The 23,568-nt window shown below is 42.7% G+C and overlaps 3 protein-coding genes across 9 annotated transcripts; 1 reads left to right on the top strand and 2 right to left on the bottom strand.

Moving 5' to 3' along the window:
* Window positions 1-962: 962 nt before the first annotated feature.
* Window positions 963-14,013, bottom strand: si:ch73-366l1.5 (FILIA-N KH-like domain-containing protein). 4 transcript variants are annotated; one of them, XM_035180612.2, is made up of 5 exons: window positions 13,669-14,011; window positions 7,708-8,140; window positions 7,137-7,236; window positions 5,289-5,350; window positions 963-2,247 (listed from the first exon to the last, which is right to left on the bottom strand). In XM_035180612.2, the coding sequence occupies exons 1-4, from the start codon at window positions 13,921-13,923 to the stop codon at window positions 5,317-5,319; spliced, it is 822 nt and encodes a 273-aa protein (XP_035036503.2). In that variant the 5' UTR covers window positions 13,924-14,011; the 3' UTR covers window positions 963-2,247; window positions 5,289-5,316. The 4 variants fall into 4 exon arrangements, with proteins under 4 accessions (XP_035036503.2, XP_035036502.2, XP_035036504.2 ...); XM_035180613.2 differs by lacking the exon at window positions 963-2,247 and adding an exon at window positions 3,008-3,388; XM_035180611.2 differs by lacking the exon at window positions 5,289-5,350 and having other exon boundaries at window positions 13,669-14,013.
* A 1,474-nt stretch (window positions 14,014-15,487) lies between these two features.
* On the bottom strand, window positions 15,488-20,915 carry jmjd6 (jumonji domain containing 6, arginine demethylase and lysine hydroxylase). Its single transcript, XM_035180609.1, has 6 exons — window positions 20,507-20,915; window positions 19,317-19,705; window positions 18,607-18,893; window positions 17,487-17,622; window positions 16,839-16,971; window positions 15,488-16,391 (listed from the first exon to the last, which is right to left on the bottom strand). The coding sequence occupies exons 1-6, from the start codon at window positions 20,633-20,635 to the stop codon at window positions 16,260-16,262; spliced, it is 1,206 nt and encodes a 401-aa protein (XP_035036500.1). The 5' UTR covers window positions 20,636-20,915; the 3' UTR covers window positions 15,488-16,259.
* Window positions 20,037-23,312, top strand: LOC118123288 (probable methyltransferase-like protein 23). 4 transcript variants are annotated; one of them, XM_035180621.1, is made up of 5 exons: window positions 20,037-20,122; window positions 22,073-22,177; window positions 22,251-22,488; window positions 22,606-22,690; window positions 22,982-23,312. In XM_035180621.1, the coding sequence occupies exons 2-5, from the start codon at window positions 22,094-22,096 to the stop codon at window positions 23,148-23,150; spliced, it is 576 nt and encodes a 191-aa protein (XP_035036512.1). In that variant the 5' UTR covers window positions 20,037-20,122; window positions 22,073-22,093; the 3' UTR covers window positions 23,151-23,312. The 4 variants fall into 4 exon arrangements, with proteins under 4 accessions (XP_035036512.1, XP_035036509.1, XP_035036510.1 ...); XM_035180618.1 differs by lacking the exon at window positions 20,037-20,122 and adding an exon at window positions 20,921-21,283; XM_035180619.1 differs by lacking the exon at window positions 20,037-20,122 and adding an exon at window positions 20,921-21,283 and having other exon boundaries at window positions 22,048-22,177.
* Window positions 23,313-23,568: the final 256 nt, after the last annotated feature.

Below are 23,568 nucleotides of genomic sequence, written 5' to 3'. Positions count from 1 at the left end.
TACTCCAGAAATGAAGCCAAAGTCTCTCCGATACAAACGCTGCCATCTTGGTAAATGGTTTGTATTTATATAGCACTCAAAGCTCTTTACGGTACATTCACCCATTCACACAGACAGACACACACACACACACACACACACACACACACAGACACACACACACACACTCTCTCTATAAGCAGCACTTTGTTGGTCTGTGAGGGGCAATTCAGGGTTCAGCATCTTGCCCAAGGACACTTCGGCATGCAGATGGGGAAGACTGGGGATCGAACTGCCGACCTTCCGGTTGGAGGACGAGCGCTCTACCCCTCAGCCACAGCCGCCCAGCAGTGGCGGTGGTGATGACGTCATTTACAGTCAGAGTCTGTGCGGCAGTGATGAGCTTTGGAATCGAGGTCCCGCCCACACACACATTCGACCAATCATGAGTGAGTCTCGGCTGTCAATCATGATGCCTCAGGTCTGAGCTCACCTGTTTCATCCATGTTCTCATTTTCTGTTCGTTATAAACAACGTAGACATCAAATAACTCTGGATTTTATATATAATCTTAACATTTCATCTTCATCAACAACTGAAAACATTCAGCTTCACAGAAACTTAAAAACAGAAGAAAACAATAATAATAAAAGCGTCTACATCAGAGTCTGAGAATTTATGTTTTAATTCATTATTCACTGTAAAAAATATCACTTTATATGTTCTGATGTTTAAACCTGCAGTTTATTGTACTGATGAAATGTAAGTTATATTTAATAATCGTGATATTTTCATTAGTGTTTGAATCGTCTGACATTAAGAATCTTTAAATCCATTCAGTAGGTAGCAATACTCACATTTACCACTAGATGTCACTAAATGTCGGTTTGAATTTTACACATCAACAATTAACACGAACATTTACCATCGTTTTACTGAATCAAGAGTTTTTCCTTCTTTCATCAGAATAAATCCACAGCATCGAGTTTTTTACATATTTTTATTATCAAGAAAAAAGTTTTTACAGAAAAAATCTGAAATACAACTCACAATAAATAAAGTTGGTTGAATTGTATACGTTAAAAAAAAAATCTTGACGTCGTTGATCGTCAGTGACGGACGATGCCCCAAAAACTGTTAAAAAACACGTTACCCAGAATGCAGCAGTAACAGTGCCTCTACAAGCAAGGGAGAAAACTCTTTGTCTCTTAAACAGAAAATAGTAAAGTTATAATATTCTCATAAAAAGGTTGTAACAAAGGAAACGTCTTAATATTCGTTTATACTGAGAAAATACTTGCAATAATTTGAGAAGAGGAGTTTTTAAGTCCTAATATTGGAGAGAATTTTTTTATTATTTTATTGAGGAAAGTTAAAATATTTTGATATAAAATTTATAATTTAAAAAAATAGTAATATTTGGGTATTTTTTAGAAACTCAATTATTAATTAAGGAGAAAGTCAAATTATTCTGATATAAATTTAATATTTAGGTTATTAGTTATTTAGTAAAAAGGCATTAAATTCAAAATATTCTGATATGAATTTGTTACATTTCAAAAGCCTCAAGAGTTTAACAGGAAAAACTACATTTAAAGACATTTTTTTTATAGATATCGTAATATCTTTACAAAAAAGCTAAAACAAAAAGCAGAAATATTTGAGGAGAAATAAACCCGTATATTTCTGGAAAAAGTTGTAGTATACACTTTTTTTCGAGTCATATTATGTGAATTACGTCAGTGCAAACTTTGTTTTTGAAATGTCAAAAACAAAGATCAACAAATGTGACCAAAGAAGCTTAGCTTAGCTTAGCATAAAGACGTTCTCAATAAATTCAATTCAAACTTTGACGTTTGTTTTTTTCAGCGACAGAAAACTTAAAAAGATCGAGAGAAAAAAACTAAAAACTTTTTAAAAACCCAAATAAATAAAAAACTAATTCTGAGGTACTTGTACTTCATGTGAGTATTTACATGTTGTGCTGCTTCGTATTTTTACTCCACACACGATACTTTCGTTCTTTTACAGATTCAGATAAAATAAATAAATATAATCCGATAATAAATCAGCGTCTCAGGTTTCGTCTACGACATTTTACATTCGGTTGTGTGGAGGTTTGCGTTGCTATGGTAACAGTGATGGACGGCGTCTCAGAGCGAGTAGAGCTTCAGCTGCTCCTCCATGTCGCCCTCCGTCACCTCGCCGAGCGCCTCCTGGTTCTCCCTCAGCAGCAGGAAGATGGCCGCCAGCTGCTCCTGTTGCACCCTGGGAAATGAGTCCACACACACACACACACACACAAACACACACGTACAATGTGAACGTGCTGCTGTCGGGTGGCGTTCAGAATTATGGCGGCAGGAAGTCGTGTCTGACGACTGTTCTAACGAAGAAAAGATCCACGGAAATCACCGTTTACTACATCGTGGGTTTTTGTGTCAGAGAACTTGAGTTTCTTTGTTATTTTCACTTTTTAAACTGTTTTAATTCAGTACGAAGCCAAATGAACAAAAACAACCAGGAAACTAAATGAGAAAAAATATGAAACATTTTCCAAGACAAGCTGAGCGGCTGCTTCGGACACGCCCCCTAACGAAGCCAAGCAAAGTGAGAGCGAAGGTCCAATCACAGAGTGGAGCAGCTGACCAATCAGAGGCTTCATCAGGAGGGAGGGGGGTCTTAAAGAGACCGGAGCTGAAACCCAGAGTTTGAGACAGAGGCTGAAGAGAGGAGCTGCAGCGACGGACACTATGAGGACAGTGATTCGGAGCTTTGGAGCATGAAAACATTTGACAGTAATAACTCACATGAAGAAGAGCAGAACGTCTCCTTGAATTCAGATTCAGGAGTTTTCCACTGAGTCTGAACGCAGCTGGAACAACTCGATTATAATGTATTCATTTGTAAACTGAATGAAGTTCTTTAAGTAAATGAGAATAAGCAAATTTCAGATTTGAACAACAATATAATTTAATAATCCAGAATTTACTGAATCCTCAAAAACAAACACGACAACAGACACGTGCACGTTTCACACTTTTATTTCATGTTTAAACCAAACTCAACAGTTTAATAGTTTTAATCAAATCACAGCACAATCATTCTTCTGCCCTTTAACACAACTACACACACACACACACACACACGTTTCTGTTTTCAGGGTTTGACAGAAAAATCTTTTAACACAGAAAGAAAGTTATAAAAAAAAGCAGATTTCTGAGGCTAATGCCGTTTTCTCTTCAAACTCTGGAGCCAAAGAGGAAACAAAGCAAATGAACCAAAAATAAAGACGAGCAGATTTTTCATTTCCTACAAACTTCTCCTCTTCCTCCTCCTCTTCATCACGATCCGCTGCGTCAGACAGACGAAGCTCGTGACGTCTTGTGTGGATCATTGTTCAGGAGCTCTGACAAGAAAAGATCAAATGAGTAAATCTATCAAATATAACATTTAGTATTTGTGTCTTTAAAACAGTTAAGATAAGAAACAGCTGATTCATCAGTTTAGTTTCACTCTGAATCCGTCTCATCAAATTTAATCAAAAGTTTTATTGAATACAAAGTTTGGAGAAGCAAAAAGAAAACACAGACATTGATTAAATAAATGTATCACTTACCTGTTTTCAAATAAATTTGGCTCTGATCTTTATTTTATTTATTGAAAATGTTACTTATCTGCTGCTGGATACAATATAATAGTTTAAATTATTTTTAACTTTACTTTACGTAATTAAACATTTGCTTTCAGTGTTGTTATTATGTTACTATTTCTAATGAAAGTCCCTAGGGGGCGATGTGGAGCATCACTGACACATTTTGTGTGTTGACAGATGTGAGGAGCTCCAGATGTTAGCGACTCACCGTTAGCTGTGGTGTTAGCGGCAGCATGCAGGGTTAGCAGCGGAGCAGCACAGCTGGTCACGTGATGCAGACGCAACATTCAACGAAAAGTCGGAGGAAGGAACCTGCTGACGTCGTGAACTTATCGGAACATAAATAAAAAATCATGAATTCAAAGCTGTTAAACCTGGAATATGCTCAACAGCGACGTGAGGAAATATTATTGATTTAACAGCTTTGATTAAAAAACCTGCAAAAAGAGTTTATAAAAGAAAAAGATCAAAGAGCCAAAAAGAAATAAATCTGAATGAAACAATACAAAGAACAAAAACCATAAAGCAAAACTTTGTCCTGTAGAGGGCGCTGGTGCACAAGCAGCAGGGGGCACTTAAAAAATAATTAGAACTAAAAAACAAACTAATGAAACTTATTTTGAAACTGACAGAGGACGAACGTTTCCTTGACGACGCTCTGATGTTTAATGTTCCTGTTACATGAACTCACATTTATATTTATTTGTTGTATTGTGAAGTCGTTTCTAAAACATCAGAACTCTGATATTTCACATGAAACAGTTTTACTTCCTGGTCCACGTTGATGTTTCCTTCCTGTTCTGTCGTTTCCTGCTCACTCGTCTCCTCTGACCTCACGTGACCCTCAGTGGATTCTCCAGCTCCTGAGGAGTTGCTGGTTTGAATCCTTGTTATTGTCTTATAAGAGGATAAAGTGAGTTCACCATCCGGAGCCTGAGACGCAGCGGTGGTGTAACAGCTGGTGACACTGAACCATGTGACCAAGAACCACTTTCAACCTGAGATTTATTTATTTAGTTTCAGATCATTTCTGAAGTTTCTCTTTCCAATGTCACAGGATCTTTTCTAAATGAATAAACACAAGTTAATGTTGTTAAATTAAATCAGTGAAATACGATTTTAAAATCATGGGAGATGATTGATTAGGAGTTTATTGATTATGAATTAATACCTGTCAGCAGATAGAAGCTGATAGAAATAGATTGATCAGAATCCAGTATCGATTTCACTCGACTAAATACATCCTGGATTTTTGTTTAGATAAAATTTAACTAGATGTGAACTCGTGTGGGGAAGATGGGAGGGGCCTGGTTTTATGGTTTTATGGGAGGGGCCTGTAACACTGGGAAATAATCATAAACAGTTTTTTGTAAATATTGAATAAAATATTTTATTTCCAATTGACGCGGGCATTGTGATTGGTTTGATCAGACTGAGGGGTTGATTTAAAGGAAGGGTGGAGGTCAGGTGGAGGTTTGGGTGGAGGTTTGGCAGGGGTCAGATGGAGGTCAGATGGAGGTCAGGTGGAGGTCAGGTGGAGGTTTGGGTGGAGGTTTGGCAGGGGTCAGATGGAGGTCAGATGGAGGTCAGATGGAGGTCAGGTGGAGGTTTGGGTAAACAGGTCAGGTTATACTTAAGAGAAACGTCACCTTACCATCTCTTCCTAACTCAGCTGAGGTTGATTATAGAGAAGTAAAATCGGGTGTAAGCTCTATCCTGAAAGATAAAGGTGGAGGAAGTCAGACATCAAACACTGGAGCAACAATTCAAAGATTTCAGTCGTGAATTAAGAAGAAATCGTCTTTTGATCCGATCAGAGACAAAAACACATTTAAATGTTATAATTCAGGACACTTTTTGCTCCCACATTTATTTTAGATTTTAGATAATATGACAACACAGCTCCTCCAAAGTGAAGCTGAAGTGTCTTCATCGCCCCCTGGTGTCTGGCTGCAGTATAAAACCCTCCTCCTCCATGTTAGCAGATGGGACATGGATCAAACTAAAATATATCAAAGTAAATGTTAAATAAATGTTTGTCAAAGATGTTTCAGTCATTTCAGGTCGTTCTCAGAAACACTTGAACAAACAACCAGTTTGGTTTGAATCAGTTATTTGAAGATATAAAAACTGGGCTGAGACGTGATGATTGACAGCTGTAATCGTGAATCCTGAAGATTTGGATATATTACATACGACACACTGGTTCTTGGTCTATTTGCGACTGGACGCTGCAGATGTGTTGACGGTGTTGGCACGGTAACAGACGGTGGACGGACAGAAACTTACAGAGAGGAGAAGGAATGAGGAAGTGTCTCACTCTGAGGGGAAATATGTATTCATCTGTTACATCATTTGGTCCCGAGACACAACTCAGAGACATGAAGAGAAATAAACTCAGGACAAAGTGTTTCTTTCCTCTGCTGCTCCTGAAGAACTCCACAGGAACGTGACGAGGCTTCGCTGCCAAGACGCAGGAACGTCTTCATCAAACAGATCCAATCAGCTGAGAGAAACCCCCCAGAACTCAAACTGTGAACTCACTCGCCGCTTTCCTTCCACTCAGAGAAAAGCTTCCTTCAGGCGTCCGACACTGAACATGTGGCCCAGTGGATTATGTACCACTGTGCTCACTGCTGCTTCAGGCCTGTGCACGTTAGTCCCACAGAATCAAGTTTTATTAAATCATTCTAAACTCAAACTGTTTCATCACTGAAGCAGCCAAAAAGAAAAGTTCGAACGTTGTCTCAATAAACCAGAATTTAATTTAAAAAAAGACAGTGATTGGTTGAAGGGGACGAGGAAATCGAACGCACGTCTGTGTAAAAAGATAGTATCACTAAAACCGCTGCACAAAAATTCACTTCAGGGGCCAATCAGATTTCAGCTGGGGACAGAGCCCGCCCTGGATCCGCCCCCGTTTAGAGCTCAGGTATAAATAACGGACAGACAGACAGAAGGACGGACGGACAGACAGAAGGACGGACAGACGGACGGACGGACAGATGGACGGACGGACAGATGGACGGACGGCCAGACAGATGGACGGACAGACGGACAGACAGATGGACGGACGGACAGATGGACGGACGGACAGACGGACGGACAGACGGCCAGACAGATGGACGGACAGACGGACAGACAGATGGACGGACGGACAGATGGACGGACGGACAGACGGACGGACAGATGGACGGACGGCCAGACAGATGGACGGACAGACGGACAGACAGATGGGACGGACGGACAGATGGACGGACGGACAGACGGACGGACAGATGGACGGACGGCCAGACAGATGGACGGACGTTTCAAACGTGCCTCCCTGAACGAACAAGCTCAAGCTGCTCGGTTCAACCAGTTAAGTTCATGCGAGGGAGAATCTAAATAAAACAGGAAGTGTTTGTGCGTTAGCGTGTTGAGAGTCGAGCATCACGCCGTCCTCTTCACCAGGGAGACGTCATGTGAGTGAAGTGAGGACGAAGAGTGACAGTGAACTGACCTCTGCTCCTCCTTGATCTCCTCTTTGCTCATCAGGGTCTCAAACTTGCTCTGTTTCTTTCCAGGAGTGAACTTGACCTGATCTTCAGCTGCAGCCACGTCTGAAACAAACGAGTTACAACGAGACGCTACTGAATCTGTCACATCAGCAACAGACAACATCAATTATAAATGTACTGTCTGAGAGTTATTATCTTACACACACACACACACACACTTCATGTGTATCAGATGAAAATACGTTATTTTTCCTGTGATCTTGATCTTCTCATTATTTTAAGTGTATAGATTTGTATATGATAGGTGTGTGTGTGTGTGTGTGTGTGTGTGTGTGTGTGTGTGTGTGTGTGTGTGTGTTGTATATGAAGCTGATCTACAGGAAGTGACCTATCAGCTGCTGCTGTTTCTCTCTTCACTGATTAGATTCCACAGATTTACTACGATAAACTGGGTTCAGGTTCTTCTGCACTGCTTCACTTTCTGGACCTACGTCTTTTCTTTTATCAACTGTCTGTGGTTTCACCCTTTGCCGCTGATTTGTCCTCATTCTGATCCGGATGCAGCAGACTTACCGTTGTTCAGGACATTCTCTGGTTCTGGTTCTCTTTCAGTCTCAATCAAGAGTTCAGGGGTCAGCAGGATTTCTTCTGTGAAACCAGGGATCAGCTCAGGTAAAGACTCCTCCACCAGCGAGACCACTTCAGGTACCGGTTCAGATTCCACCACAGGCTCTGGATCATATACTGACACTGGTTCTGGGACTTCAACTGCTTCTGGGACTTCAACTGCTTCTGGGACTTCTACTGGTTCTGGGACTTCTTCTGGTTCTGACTCTGGTTCAAGCCCAAGTTCTGGCTCTGGAACAGCTTCTGATACAGAAGCTACTTCTTGTACTGAAACTGGTTCTGGTTCTGTCTCTGGGACTTGGACTAATTCTGGGACGGGTTCTGGGACAGGCTTTGATTCGGGGACGGGTTCTGGTTCTTTCACTGGTTCTGGTTCAACCTGAAAAGACAAAAGGTTTTGAAACAGTGAGTTTCTTTGAGATGGAGTTTTTTATCATCATCTATTTGTTGTGTTGTTTTGATTGTGTGTTCTTTTTGTGTAGTGCATTGTGAGTCTGTGTGACACGTTGTGAAACCTCAGTTTCATGTTTAATGTGACGTTGACGTCTTGGTCAGAAAGTCAAGACGAGTCAGATGAGTCTAAAACCCACTTAGCACAGAGGTTCTTGTACCAGGATCTGACCTCTGACCTGGGACACAGTAACTGTCAGGTGCAGATCCTCGTCGAGGATCGGCTGCCGCCTGCCGCCGACATTCAGACAAATGAAAACCTCTTGAGCCCAAACCAGCCTTCGCTTCCTGCCGCCGGACTCACACTCACATCTGTGTTTTCAGAGACGTCCACTCCACCTGTCTTTGCTCAAGAGCTGAGTCCTGGTTTCTCCAGACAAACACACGTGTGTTATGAACTTATGTTTTCTGAACTGGTTTGATTTGAATTTAACTTCATGTTTATAAAATTCATGTCAACTTGAGTAGAAAATAATTAAAGAATAACATGTTTCATGGTTCAAGCTGAGACGATCCTCTTCTAATACTCAGGCACTGAACCAATATATATTCAGATGTTATATTCACGTTAATGAAAAATCTGTCATTAGGGTTCATTCTGAGGTCAGAGGTCATAGGACGATGAACAAGTCGTCTACCTGTTAGTAAAGTTCTGTCATAATAAAGTTCTGTTATAATAAAGTTATGTTATAATAAAGTTATGTTATAATAAAGTTCTGTCATAATAAAGTTCTGTCATAATAAAGTTCTGTCACCACTGTCCTCAGTGTCCACGCTGCAGCTCCTCTTTTCAGCCTCTGTCTCAAACACTTGGTTTCAGCTCCTGTCTCTTTAAGACCCCCCCCGATGAAGCCTGATTGGTCAGCTGCTCCACTCTGTTGTGACTCAGTTCCTCATGATCTGAATCAAACGAGCGGCATCAGAGGAAATTATGGAAAAACTCAGTTAAACTAGGTTTTTATCGATTAATCAATATCACGAGACTTTAATATATAAATCTATGAGAATATGAGATGTTAAATCAAGAAGATTAAAACTACCAAACCAAGAAGAAGATCTAATAAATCAGGGTTACGAAATACTAATAATATAATAATACTGAGTCGAGATTATAAAATACTAATTTGAGATTACAAACTTTATAATATGATCTTCTGTATTATTGTAACAGGAAATCAAGAATATGAGACACTAAACTTTATTATTTTACAAAACTCCTAACGTGCACACACACACACACACACACACACACACACACACACACACACACACACACACACACACACACACACACACACACACACACACACACACACACACACACACACACACACACACACACACACACACACACACACACACGTTGAGGCCGAGCTTCAAACAGACTCGTCTCCTCTGAGGCGTCGTCTCGTTTATTGGACCCACCACAGGACTCTGTCCCTGAACTCCCCAACTTGGAAACACGAGGAGGTTCCAGATCTTTTGGTGATGAGGGCCGACGCTGGTGTGGATGAGCTGTAAACAACAACACTGATCTTTCCACAGCAGAGTTTATACGTCATGTCCGGCCTCCTGCTGCTCTACAGGCTCCGCCCCTGCTGCTCTACAGGCTCCGCCCCTCGCCTGGATGTTCCCACATGTTCCTCAGAACACACTTTGGAAACATGACAAATTAACTTTAGAGACACAACTTCATGTGTTGCGGTCCTGACACACACACTGCTGCTGTTGCTCTGTTGTCATCTCTGGGATGTAGAACGTGAGAAAGATGCACGTGTGAGATCAGCTGCCTCCAACACACTCATGTTTCCATATATGGAGCTGAACCGACAGCAGCGACTCGTGAGTCACTTTCAAAGAACGAGAGAAGTTAAAAGTCCGAACACATCATGAGTCGGAAACAGATTCATTCACCAGATCAGCACAAACGTCCTGAAACTCTGAGACAGTTTCAGTGTCGTCTTCTTCACCTTATACAGCTGCAGCCCAGCCGGAGGCGGAGCAGACTCTAGACTCTGTGACTCTGTGACTCTGTGACTCTGTAACTCTAGACTCTGTAACTCTAGACTCTGTGACTCTGTGACTCTGTAACTCTAGAAGAAGGAACAGGACAACATGCTAACGACATAAATGTCAAAGAGCCAAACTGGTCTGATGCATGAGGCGCCTGCAGGGTGGTAGATGTGTGAATGTGTGAGCAGGACGACAGCAGGACACCGGCCTGGGGAGCGTTGGTGTTTGGACATTTGATCATTAAGAGTTAAAGACCAACAGATTGTCAAAGTGAGACAATCGTCCTAAGACCTCAGGACATTTGTTTCGTCCACTTTTTACTTGAACCATCAATGTGATCGGTCAAACTCTATCATCTCAACCCTGTTCTAGTGTTTATACTATTTTTATATTTTATATTGTTTGCTATTTGTTATATTTCTATATCTATGCAGCGAATTTCTCTTACATGTAAACGTAACGAGCAATAAACCCTGATTCTGATGATAAAAACAAAGTAAATAAACGCCGACATACGTCCAGCTTGTGCAGTGCTGGTTAGTAATAGATTACATCGAATCAGAATTAGCAGGAAACACGAGAGTTTAACTCCAGTTTCACTTCAGCTCGTTCTCACCACACGTTGATAAAGGACGAAGACATTACGAGACTGGAACCTTCCTCACAGCAAAGTTTCAATCTCTTCTTCTGCGACACTTTACTGGCACAGATTAAAAAGACAGCACCACCAAATGTTGCTGATGAACCATCTCACAACATTTGGGTGAAAAATTCACATTTTTGTATTTATTCAATTTCTTACACTACTTCAGTTATTTTCTGATTTATTATGGTTTATTGATTTACCTTTTAACGGAGGTTTTACAGATTTTAGAGATTATATTTGAAATACAAAAGGAAGTAAAATAAGGATGTAGACCCTGGAGGAACATTTCTACAGCAGAGGTCGAAGCAGCGGCGTAGATGTTGTAGGTCACACAGCTTCAGTCATCAAACAACGAGACTCACTGTGTTTCAGCCACACACAAACACACAGACGTCCTTTATGTGGTCAAAATGTACCATGATGCAGTGCGGCGGCTGCCAGACAGCTGAGGGGCGTGCGTGTTGGGTAAGGTTCTCAGTGAGGACGAGGGTGTGGCTGAAGACGCAGAAAAGGCCTGTTTTATATTTGGCTCAGAGACAGACAGCGTGTTGAGGGGTCAGTACTCACAAGGTTTCATTTCTAATTCAATACGTCAGAGAACAAAGACTCCAGAAAACATGATGAAGCCGTCGAACCATCGGGACAAAAGACCAACACTGTCTTTGACCAGGTGGCTGAACATTAAATCCACAAAGTCAGAGCTTCAGATTCACGCTGAGATGAAAATATGAGACGAGACTTTGTGGAAACCTGATAAAACATCGGGAATCACAGGTTAGTGGTTCAACCTCCAGGACTCTGAGCTGTGGGAGCTGGTTAATATGAGGACATGTCGAACACTGTGTCCATCGCTCTGAGGACTGTTAAAGAACCGTGCTACTGAAAAACTAATTCAACAATCAGAGACTCGGCCTGAGACACTGTGGGACCATCAGAGACTTGAAGACACTGTGGGACCATCAGAGACTTGAAGACATGTGGGACCATCAGAGACTTGAAGACACTGTGGGACCATCAGAGACTTGAAGACACTGTGGGACCATCAGAGACTTGAAGACACTGTGGGACAATCAGAGACTTGAAGACACTGTGGGACAATCAGAGACTTGAAGACACTGTGGGACAATCAGAGACTTGTCCTGAGACACTGTGGGACAATCAGAGACTTGAAGACACTGTGGGGCAATCAGAGACTTGAAGACACTGTGGGACAATCAGAGACTTGTCCTGAGACACTGTGGGACAATCAGAGACTTGAAGACACTGTGGGACAATCAGACACTTGAAGACACTGTGGGACAATCACAGACTTGAAGACACTGTGGGACAATCAGAGACTTGTCCTGAGATACTGTGGGACAATCAGAGACTTGTCCAGCCCAGCGTTGTGTCCCAGCTGTCAAACGTCATGTGGAGGGGACACACCCCCTCTCACAGTCCATTTCAGACATGTGACACCACGAACATGTGTAAATATAGGATCCATGTATCCGTCGCATGTTCAGCGGCAGTAAGCACATTCCTCTGGCTTTTTAAAGGACGCAGCTCAAAGTGGACAAAGGTCAAACAGATCCAACACATCAGGGCCAACGTGCAGGACGTCAGAGGACTAACTATGTCCAGACACCAGGGGGCGTCTGAACCAGCTTCATGTGTTTGTTCCATGTTTCATCTGATCTGTTAGTTCTGGTTTCACTTTTTAATTTAGGGACTAAAGAATTTAGTCTGACATACGTGCTTCCTGTCGTCATCACCTACGTGGGCGGAGTCTACCTGTACTTGACTCTGATTGGTTTGTAGACGGCATATGAAGTGGGGGTGCTGTCAATTGGGGGGGTAGTGGTCTTTCTGTTTGAACGGAGGAATTGAATAAAGCTTGATTTGGTTGCCAGGGTAACATCATTATAGTCGCTGTAAACGAACAGAACCCTGGTTCAGTTTGCTGCAGACCCAGAACCCCTCTTCTGGTCTGAGGAACCTTTCACACCTGATATCAAACAAGGTGTGAACCAGCAAACCTGAAGTTCTCAAGGTAAAATGAAGCAGCGTTCACAGAAGTTTCTGATTCAGAGGCTGAAGATGTGTGGACACCAGGCCGACCCATAATGCATCAGTGTGGACGGAGACACGAAGAAGGAAATGCATCAGGCGAAATATTGTAAATAGGGTAACGAGACTTTAAGAGTTCTCTGACGTTTTATCGACTCAGTAATGAAACGTGATAATCACTGTTAATAACTTGTATCTGCTCCTCTCAGACCAACAACTCAGTTCTTATACCGAGACCAAAACTTAACAAACGTCTGAGGAATAACGGATCGGTTACATCAAAGGAACATCAAACACACAATGAACCAAAGTTATTACAGCAAATTCACTTCAACTGAACTTTGACAAGAAATCAGTTTTGTCTTGATTAAAAAAATCATCTGTATATAAAAACGTTTTAATGAAGACAAAACTGTGATTAATTGAAGTAAACTTGAAATTAATTAGCTTTTATCATTTTGGTAGTTTGTTAAAAGACTATTCGATGAATTGATTCATGTCAGGTTTATTTATTTATATCATTTTTTAATTATTACTTTTCAGTTAATTTTATCAGGTAATATATGAATAAAAAAGATGTATTAATCAATATTTAGTTATAGTTTTTTGTTCTGTATTACACATTCATTTTATTTTTCTGACTGAAAACAGCTAAATAAATTTGTCATTTTCTGGTTTTATTCACTAATCAACAAACTAATTCAAGCTTCTGATCAATAATAATAATAATACATCTTAACTAAACTGACCTTCACCGGGACGTCCTGGATCTTCTCAGCCGGAGCAGGAGGCTCAGTCCGCGGGGACACGTCGGGCTCGGGTCGGAGCTGCTGCCCCAGAGCTCTGGACGGAGGGACGTCGTCTCCGTAGCCGACTTCAGGCTTCTTGTTCCGGGCAGCGGCGGAGGAGGCGTCGGGCTTTTTACTGAGGAGCGACCAGGCGAAATAAATGGCCACGACAGTGAAGAGGATGGCGGGAATAACGAAGATCAGGTCCAGATCCATGATGGCGGATTAACGGGAGAAGGTACCGGTGCTTGTAGGAGTGAGTTGGTCCTGCTGCTGTCACACGCACACTGAGCTTCAGCCCTTCGCGCACACACTAACAGCTGATCTGACACACATCCGCTTCCCCTTCACAATTAAAGCCGCTACAGGAAATGCTTATGTTTACCTTTCAAAATAAAAACGAATCAGGGACAAAGCCACCCAAAAAGGCTGATTAAAGAAAATAAAGTTACATTTTAAATCCACAGTTTAACTTTAAAACAGTTTATTATATATACTCTTAATATTCTCTATAAGGACATTCATTGACCGTTGACCACTGGAATCGAATCAGTTCTTCTGTTGGTCTGAATGAACATTTGTACCAAATCTGAACAAGCTCCCTCAAGGCGTTGCTGACATATTGTGTTCACAACAATGGGACAGACATACAATCTGGACACATTCAGCCACTAGGTGGCGCCGGCACAGAGATGTAAAAACAGGTCAGTTGACAAAACATCACTGAAAACAATGTGACACTGGTTCAAGTCATTAGAAAAGATTTTATTGATCACAGCCGGGTCTCATCCTCACATCAACATTGAATCTGCTCAGGAGATTTGAGCATCGACGTCCTGCAGCAACAATCACACATTCGGTAAAACCTCTTCCCAGACGGACCTTCACCAGAACGCAGATGGAAGGCACCGTGTGAGCGAGCCCAGCAGATCACTGCCCTCAGTTCAACAAGATTCAGATAAAAACACAGACCCACAACAAGCTTTATAGGCACTTTAGTCTAAAGCCACAGAAACAACATCAGCTGCACGTGCAACACGAACCATTCTCTCCTTAATCTGTCATTTTAAGATTCTTCTGGTTCAGACTGTTGATGACGTCACGTTTTACAGTTTTCTGAAAATAAGTGTTTCTTCTTTCATGTTTCCTCATCTAATGATTATGAATTTGTAATTTAAGAGTTTCTGTTTGATTTCAGATTTATTCTGCTGCCATATCTGATCTTTATGTCTCGTTGTTTTATAAAAAAGGACATTTGAAGATTTCATACTAAAGACAAAGAGTCGCTCTTAACCAATCAGGAGTCAGTGTCAGTCTCCAAACTGATTAATACCAAACTGATCAGAAACACTTGACCAAACATCAGTGAGATGGGAGCTGATAATTATCATTTTAAATATATAGTTCTTAATTATTTAACGTCTACTTTGATTTTTTAGTTTGGTCTATTTCCCATCTGCTAACATGGAGGAGAAGAGGTTTATGAGCTGTACTGCAGCCAGCCACCAGGAGGCGATTGAGAGGCTTTGGCTTCACTTTTCGGAGACGTCATGTCGGCCATCTTGACCGGTAGAAACTACTATGATGACTTTATCATTTTGACTCTCGTCGATTTTATTCTCTAGTTTTTTTACTTCACTTTTGTTTTTCAAATATTTTGATATTTCTCTGTAAAGTTGTTAACTTAACGTGATTTTGTGTTTTCGCTTCTCAACCATGAAGCGATGATTGTTTATATTATAATATTACAGGAAGCTTCAGACGACAGACCAACATCAAATTAACTCTAACCATTATTTTATTAACTTTTAAAATGTTGTTATTGTCACACTGAGTAGAATTTAACTCCCGTCAGTCAAACTTCAAGTATTGGATTGAAAAACCAGTAGAGAAGATATGTTCTTCAGTACATTCCTGCAGAATCAAACAATAACTGATACAGAAATTAATTCATGACGTGACCTGGACAAGCAACAGAAAATATTAAGTTTTTAAAATCTAAGTCCTTTTTTGTCCTATTGAAGGAAGAAATCTACTTTTCTTGAGCTGCAGATTCTCAGATTTACACTTGCTGCTGTGACGTCATCGTTAACGACCTGTTTCCTGTTAAGTTTAATAAAGTTTTACGTGCACAGATAATCTCGTTCAGAACCACTTCAGAGATTTAACCTGCAGAAGTTTAAACTTCTGACGACTGAACTTGTCGACAGATTAAATTCTTAAACAAGACCCTCGTCACATTCTCTCCGTCTCAGCACAAGCTCACAAAAGAAAACAGCAGAGCTTTAAAGACCCACCTACCAAACCAGAACCGTCTGTGATTGGCTAGAATTCGTCTTCACACATCAGAGACACAAAATCGTGATTGGTGTATAAAGCACAATGGTGGCAGGTGTCCATCCTCCTCCTTTATCTACACCTTGCTTCTCAGCGGCAGCCATCTTGGCTCTAAAGGCAGCCAGATGGCTGTCACTCTGGGATTCAGACACTGAACCTGAAGCAGCTGGGAGAAGGAGTCACCGCTGGGGGTTCGAGTGGACGGAGGCGGGAGGTCACCGTGACGAGCTCCTCTCCTTGCTGACGCAGTCGTCCTGACCGCTAGTGTCTCCGTTGGCCGTCATCCCGCAGGTGCGTCTCTTCTTCCTGCGGTGGGACATGGTGTCGCCCTCAGAGCCTGACTCTGCCTGCGGGAACACAGTGTACGGACGCACTGTTACAACATGTTCAAGACGTGTTGGGTTACAGCGACGGGACACGTGTGTCACATGTTAGCACCTGTTGGCTGCACTCACTTCAGACCCGGCTGACATGACTGCTGGTGACTGTGTGGAACAGTGTTCAGACTCAACTTTAGATCAAACACAGCAGGAAGACGCCTCGTCGGATTCATATGCAAAATTATGCAAATTAAACTTCACTATCAAATCCAAAACCTTGTGTATACATTACAGTTTCTTCGTTTGATTTAGATTTAATCTTTCAAATAAGACAAAACTAGTCCTCTGGGTCATTTGTGTCCAGTAACTAGTCCTGGTCTCAGTAATCTCCACTGCCACCACCTTCAATGACGTTAATATGAATATACACAGATCTGTCTTCACACACAGGTTTGTGTGTGTTTTAGCACATACATCAGAGTCGGACGAGCTGGAGGAGGACGATGATGAAGAGTCACTGGAGCTGTCTGAGGCGATGCCTGTCGACTCCTGCAGGTCAACTTTGTCTGCCAACACCGCCATGTCGGGCCGTTCCTGCTTCAGAACACTGAAACCACAAAACAACAAACTCTGTCAGGCTGTTAAATCATACGATTTCTGATGAAGAAGAATCAGGAGACATCCTCAAACTGTAGATTTTAAACTCATCACTGTTTTCAGACCTTCACTGAACTTTGAACTCGTTTCTGACGTGTTCTGCAGGTTCTCTATGTGAGAACAAACGTCTGAGTCAGTGTCTCTGGACATGTTCTGGATCTTCTCCTGCAGCCTCCTGGTAAAATGTGTGTAACATGTCAGAGTGAGTCCATGTGAGGAAACAGCAGGACAATGTGTGGAAGCGAGTGGACGTGTTGATGAGGTTTCTAACACGTGACGGACGTGAAACTGGAAGAACACAAACATCTCAGGATGAAGAAGAGGAGCCGTACACGTAGAAGACGAAGACGTCAACTTGGAAACACGAGGAGGTTCCAGATCTTTTGGTGATGAGGGCCGACGCCGGTGTGGATGAGCTGTAAACAACAACACATTTATGCTGTGAGTGACTGAGATGAATCTTACCGATACCACTTCCTGGACAGCTTGGGTCGTCCTCGCACAGTTTTGTGCCACACGATGGGGAAGTTGGTTGTGCTGGCAAAGTTCTGAGTGATGGCGATTGTTGTATCCATGTTGAGGACCACGTGCCACCATCCACCTGCAGACACACAGCTAGTTACCATTAACATCAGAGGGAAAATAAATCAACCGACTGGAAATCAGACATTAACAATAAATCATATCTGATGTTTAGAGCTGCTTCATACTTTGTTGGTTCAGGTTGAAACGTGTAACAGGGAAAAATAATCTGTATATAAATTCAATGGTGCCGGTATAAGTGAACTTAATGTGGACAGAAGAAAATAAAATAACAGAAATAAAACATCTATAGTTCAACTAGTTCAAATACACCAAATGAACGTCCTCATGGTTCTAACATTATATCGTCAGAGGTGAAGACTGCAGCTGCTTCCTGTTCTTCTTCTTCTACTGTTTAATTCTGTCTCTACTTCCTGTGATTGGTCCAAAAGTCCAAACTATCCAACAAAGTGTTTTCACTGCAAACCAACAGAACCAGGTTCAGTCTGATCCAGACCCAGAACTCCTCTTCTGCTCTGAGGAACCTTTCACACCTGATGTTCAGCTTCAGACTGAACTGAAGAGTCTGAAGCTCTGAACCAAACAAGGCTTTTTTAAATTAAAGACTTTTAACCTATGATTATGAAAAGGGTCTTATGTAAATTAACTTTGTTGGTGAGTTAAATAGTAAACGTCTGTCTTTAAAACATTAAGCTGCATTTAACTGTTCAGAACAACGTGTTGTCCTCACTGTGACCAAGGTCTAATCTACAGTCACACAGGTAAAGTCTAAATCCTGGAAGGAGGCACGAGGAGCAGCTGAGGGTTTAATCTGTCCTCATCACATTAGCTCTGTTGGCATTAAGGGAATCTAGGCCACATCCGTGTCATTGCATGTTGTCACATGTCGCTGTCCCTACAGTCAACACGCCCGTTAGGTCACGCAGGTGCTGAGCTACTGAGAATGTACAAGGTAACCAGTCTGGTTTCTGATTGGTTGGCTGGTAAAACAGGACCGAGTTTAAATAATGATGGAGACAGAAAACTGTGTTTCTTCACTGACCAGGCACAAAAACCGTCTCCCCGGGTTTCTGGAGGATCTCCAGTGGCGTGAACTCTGGAGGCCAGTTGGGCTGCTGCGTTCGTGGGTAAACCACACTGAACCAGGTGATGGCCTCGTCCTGCTGGTTGCCTCCGTCCTCTCGGGTCACTTTGATCAGCTCTCGGGGCGTGTTGGTGGGGAACAGACACCACCTCTTGTGACCCTGAACCAAGGCGTTCCATGCGCTGGTGCCCAGGGGGTCGATGTGAATTCCTGTGCCGGAGCGAGCCGGACCCATCACGAACCATCTGTGGTGGAGGAAACGGTTTTTACACTTCTATCTCAGAGTGATTTAACGGATCTGCAGGTTTCACAGAGTTAAATTTAAGTAGACTTTTAAAGTTTACTTAAATTCAACACTTTTCATTATCGTCTACAGACTTTTGTAGGAAAGTGAATTTAATGCTTAAAACTTCTGAAAACAGAGGTTGTACAGATTTTAAAGATAAGAAGCATCCGAAGATTCTTCAGGAAATGACATCACAGGAAGTGAGTAGACACTGAGGAACATTTCTACTGCAGTGTCTTTTAGGATTATTCATGTGTCTGTATAAAAGTGGGTGTTTTTGTGTCCATGTTCATATATTTATTTGAAGTAATTGTCAACATTAATGTCTTTGATAATAAATATTAACGTGGGCAGATGACAGATAAGTTTGGTGTTTACGAACCTGTACGGCGGTCTGCGTTTCTCTCCTGCAAACTGGAAGAGGTCGTCCCTGAAGAAGACGGGGACCTGGTAGTCCTCCAACAGCTTCTGGCGTTTGGCGTGTTCACCGTAGCTGCTGTCAAAGATGTAGAGCGGGCTGTCGTCCCTGGTGTTCTCCAGGTACTCCATGTAGTACTTCATCTTCATCTTCACAGAGTAGCCGTCGTTGTCCTCCCCGCACTTGAACTTCTGGTTGCGGTATTTGCGCTTGAGTCGCTCCAGAGTCCATTTTTCTCGGGCGGGCCAGCTCTCCTGGCAGTTCTGCAGGACGACGGGCTTGTAGGGTCGCTCGAAGCGCCGGATGAACTCTTCAGGACTGAGATGGAGGGTGTCCACGCGCTCTACGTTGTCCTGAAACACAGCATACATCAGATTACTGGTCCACGATGAGGGAGCACAAACTGAGGCAGAATCCCAGACAAAGACTACAGATCTCGTGTGGGAGCAGGAGGAAGAATCACAGCCAGCTAAATCATTAAGATACGAACCTAACCTCCAAGTTCAAACTTAATCTACAGCTGTTGGGATATTAGATAGATATTTATTTAAATCCCACTAAGTACTTTTTATGTGGAATTGCTGCTGTGATCATGTTGGTTTATGACCAATGATTGACAGGAGTGTGACATCATGTGGAGTTCTCTCTCTAAAGGCTCTGGTGGATTTCTGAGGTGAACAGAAGTGAATCCATCCCAGCAGCAGAAAACACATGAACAGGCTCCGTGCACCAGTTAGCTCTAATGGTGACGTGCAGGAAGACACGCTTAGGTAAATACGAGTGTGTTCAATTGAACGAAGTTAAGTACTTGGATAAATGTACTTGTTTATATTTCAGCACTGGTTATCGTATTCCACTTTATGATGCAGGACATAAATCCACTAAAAAACGATGATGTACTAACTGATGTATTTGAAGCAGCATTAATGTGATGAACACAATCATCACTAGTTCTCTTTCACACAACACGTTGTATTTCTCTTGAAGTATATGTTGATGCCAACACAACTGGATGTAAAGTATTTTACTCTGTGAGAATTAAAGGTGTCACAGAATGAGTCGTAACACCGGAGCTGTGCCCAGCTGCACTCCTGCTGTTAGCCTAGCTGTTAGCCTAGCTGTTAGCCTAGCCCCGGGGCTCCGCTGACAGTTACCTTGACGGTTCGGTGCGACAGGTCGAACGTCTCGTGGTACCCGTGTTTGATCCAGTCCAGCGAGTCCTTCAGCTCGGGCCTGGCGCTCCGCTTCGCCTCTTTGATCCTCTTTTTACTCTTATGGTTCATTCCTCCTCTTGGTGTTTGTCGCTGGCTCAGTTAGCTATGAAGCTAACCCGGGGCTACCACACAATCACATCCACTAGCCTGCGCTGGTCGCCGGTTAGCCGCGCTGTTCTCCCCGCTCAGCCTCCACGAGCCAGAGACGCGGTTCAGCGGTGTGAATCTGTTTAAAGCTGTTTAACCAACACAGAGAAGAGTGACTCTTTAATGATGAAGTGCTAACAGCAGCTAACAGCTAACAGCTAACAACAGCTAACAGCAGCTAGCTGCCTGCACACACGATGCTTCTGCTACTGACACGCCCATGTGGCACAGTACAAACCTCATTGGCTACAGAAGCTCAGGAAGCAAAGCGTTGATTGGTCTGAGGGTGGAATGTGCCTTCCCGCCAGGCGTATACTTCGATTTGATTGGCTGTTAACCTGCTTTCTGCTAGGGTCGACGCGGAAACAGGAAATAGACAAAGTGTCTGCTGGTGATGTTTCAACAGGATAATGACTCATTAATTTTTACTGATCAATAACCGATGATGTGATTATTTCACACAGCGATGGAGCGATGGATCCCACAGGAGCTAACGAAGTTAGCATAGCTTATAAAGTGTTCACGTTTGAAGACAACAGCGCAGAGTGTCTGTCAGTGTCTGTACCTGAGGTCAGTCCACATGTTCATCAACTGACATCATAATGTGTGTCCGTGTCTGTACCTGAGGTCAGTCCACATGTTCATCAACTGACGTCATAATGTGTGTCCGTGTCTGTAGCTGAGGTCAGTCCACATGTTCATCAACTGACGTCATAATGTGTGTCAGTGTCTGTACCTGAGGTCAGTCCACATGTTCATCAACTGACGTCATAATGTGTGTCCGTGTCTGTAGCTGAGGTCAGTCCACATGTTCATCAACTGACATCATAATGTCTGTCAGTGTCTAGCTGAGGTCAGTCCACATGTTCATCAACTGACATCATGTCTGTCAGTGTCTGTAGCTGAGGTCAGTCCACATGTTCATCAACTGACATCATAATGTCTGTCAGTGTCTGTAGCTGAGGTCAGTCCACATGTTCATCAACTGACGTCATAATGTCTGTCAGTGTCTGTAGCTGAGGTCAGTCCACATGTTCATCAACTGACGTCATAATGTGTGTAGTGTCTGTAGCTGAGGTCAGTCATGTTCACAACTGACATTAATGTGCAGTGTCTGTAGCTGAGGTCAGTCCACATGTTCATCAACTGACATCATAATGTGTCCTGTCTGTACCTGAGGTCCCATGTTCATCAACTGACATCATAATGTGTCGTTCTGTAGCTGAGGTCATCCACATGTTCATCAACTGACGTCATAATGTGTGTCCGTGCTGTAGCTGAGGTCAGTCCACATGTTCATCAACTGACGTCATAATGTGTGTCCGTGTCTGTAGCTGAGGTCAGTCCGTGCTCTCTCAGGTTCTGGATCCACAGTATGGCATGTACGTGTGGCCGTGTGCGGTGGTGCTGGCTCAGTATCTGTGGACCCACAGGGAGGAGCTGAAGGACAACACAGTGCTGGAGGTGGGGAGAACATGTCCCTTTGAGACCCGGGTGCTCACACATGAACGTAAAGCACTTTACTCTCTCTCCAAAGCTCGGTGCAGGTGTGAGTCTCCCAGGTGTGGTGGCCGCCAGGTGCGGTGCAAAGGTGATCCTGTCGGACAGCGCCAGGACTCCGCTGTGTCTGGAGAACTGCAGGCGAAGCTGTGATGCTAACAGCCTGCGTGATGTGGTCGTGTTGGGTCTCACCTGGGGGGAGGTCTCCCCGGATCTCGTTCTGCTTCCTAAACTGGACATAATCCTGGGATCAGACGTTTTCTACGAGCCTCGAGGTCAGTTCATATACAACAGCTGAATGCAAGTTTATCACAGCTGTAAAGGAAAACTATGTCCAATATAATATACAATATTTCTCACAAAACTAAGCGAACATTTGAAACTTGTTTCAGATTTCGAAGATGTTCTCGTGACTGTTGCTTTTCTTCTGAGGAAAAATCCCAGAGCACAGTTCTGGACCACGTACCAAGAGAGAAGGTAAAGCTGTGATGATCTGTGGGCTTGTGGGAAATGGTGTTTCTCAGAGGCCACTGAAAGAATAGAATACAGCCCATAGTAAAATGAAGTACAACAAAATAAATGAATAAATAGATACAATAAGTAACCAAACACACAATCACATCAGATTTCTGCCTGGAGGGGAGACGGGCTGATTTTAACATCATGTCTCTTTAGTAGTTGTTGTTATCACAGATGTTTGAAGGTGGTTTCAGTTCAGCTCTGTGTCACTGCCTCACTTCCACCCTCCTCCTCTTCATCTTGTCTCAGCGCTGATTGGTCGATTGAACCGTTGCTCCGCAGATGGAACATGAACTGTGTTGACATTCAGTTGGAAAACTTTGGTGCCGATAAATCTGAGCTGGCCGGATCGACTCTGCCGGGCAGCCACAGTGTCCACATGATGATCATCACACTGAACACAAGGGGTTTGGACTGAAGAGGACAAAGTGTTTCCCAGAGGACGGTGAAATAACGAGATGATCGTCTCTGTGCGTCTCCCAGTAGAACAGAGTCAAGATTTAATTTGCAGATCCCATTTAACATGTTTATCAAAATGTGTTTTAAAAATGAATCCTGATTAAAGTGTTTTGAATCCCAACCTGTCGTATTTCATGATATTTTAAAGGTTATATATAATATTCACTGCCACTAGATGTCGTACGAGCGTCTTGGACCAAAACAGATGCTTCGTCAGTCACGTATCGCTCCTGATGTCTGGAAGGGCTCGTCTCATAGCTAGTTAGCATGGCTAGCGTCGTTATTAGAGCTGTGCTGTGTGTCGGCCATAGATTGTATAAAAGTGTGTGTGGTTGTAAATTGAAGAAAAGAGAAGACAAAGCGTCTCGAACCCCCTG

The sequence above is a fragment of the Hippoglossus stenolepis genome, chromosome 16, assembly GCF_022539355.2.
Source record: "Hippoglossus stenolepis isolate QCI-W04-F060 chromosome 16, HSTE1.2, whole genome shotgun sequence".
Taxonomy (NCBI): Eukaryota; Metazoa; Chordata; class Actinopteri; order Pleuronectiformes; family Pleuronectidae; genus Hippoglossus; species Hippoglossus stenolepis.
This window is presented reverse-complemented; position numbering and strand designations above follow the sequence as displayed.

Excerpts from the sequence above, each read along its gene's own strand:
- si:ch73-366l1.5 (XM_035180611.2), bottom strand. The coding sequence starts at position 13,923 with ATGGATCTGGACCTGATCTTCGTTATTCCCGCCATCCTCTTCACTGTC. Across the intron at positions 7,237-7,707 it reads AGAGAATGTCCTGAACAACG|ACGTGGCTGCAGCTGAAGAT; the intron begins GTAAGTCTGCTG and ends CGTTTGTTTCAG. Across the intron at positions 2,248-7,136 it reads GAGATCAAGGAGGAGCAGAG|GGTGCAACAGGAGCAGCTGG; the intron begins GTCAGTTCACTG and ends CTCATTTCCCAG.
- LOC118123288 (XM_035180618.1), top strand. The coding sequence starts at position 21,188 with ATGGATCCCACAGGAGCTAACGAAGTTAGCATAGCTTATAAAGTGTTC. Across the intron at positions 22,178-22,250 it reads AGGACAACACAGTGCTGGAG|CTCGGTGCAGGTGTGAGTCT; the intron begins GTGGGGAGAACA and ends CTCTCTCCAAAG. Across the intron at positions 22,691-22,981 it reads ACCACGTACCAAGAGAGAAG|CGCTGATTGGTCGATTGAAC; the intron begins GTAAAGCTGTGA and ends ATCTTGTCTCAG.
- jmjd6 (XM_035180609.1), bottom strand. The coding sequence starts at position 20,635 with ATGAACCATAAGAGTAAAAAGAGGATCAAAGAGGCGAAGCGGAGCGCC. Across the intron at positions 18,894-19,316 it reads AAACGCAGACCGCCGTACAG|ATGGTTCGTGATGGGTCCGG; the intron begins GTTCGTAAACAC and ends CCTCCACCACAG. Across the intron at positions 17,623-18,606 it reads GGAGACGGTTTTTGTGCCTG|GTGGATGGTGGCACGTGGTC; the intron begins GTCAGTGAAGAA and ends GTGTGTCTGCAG.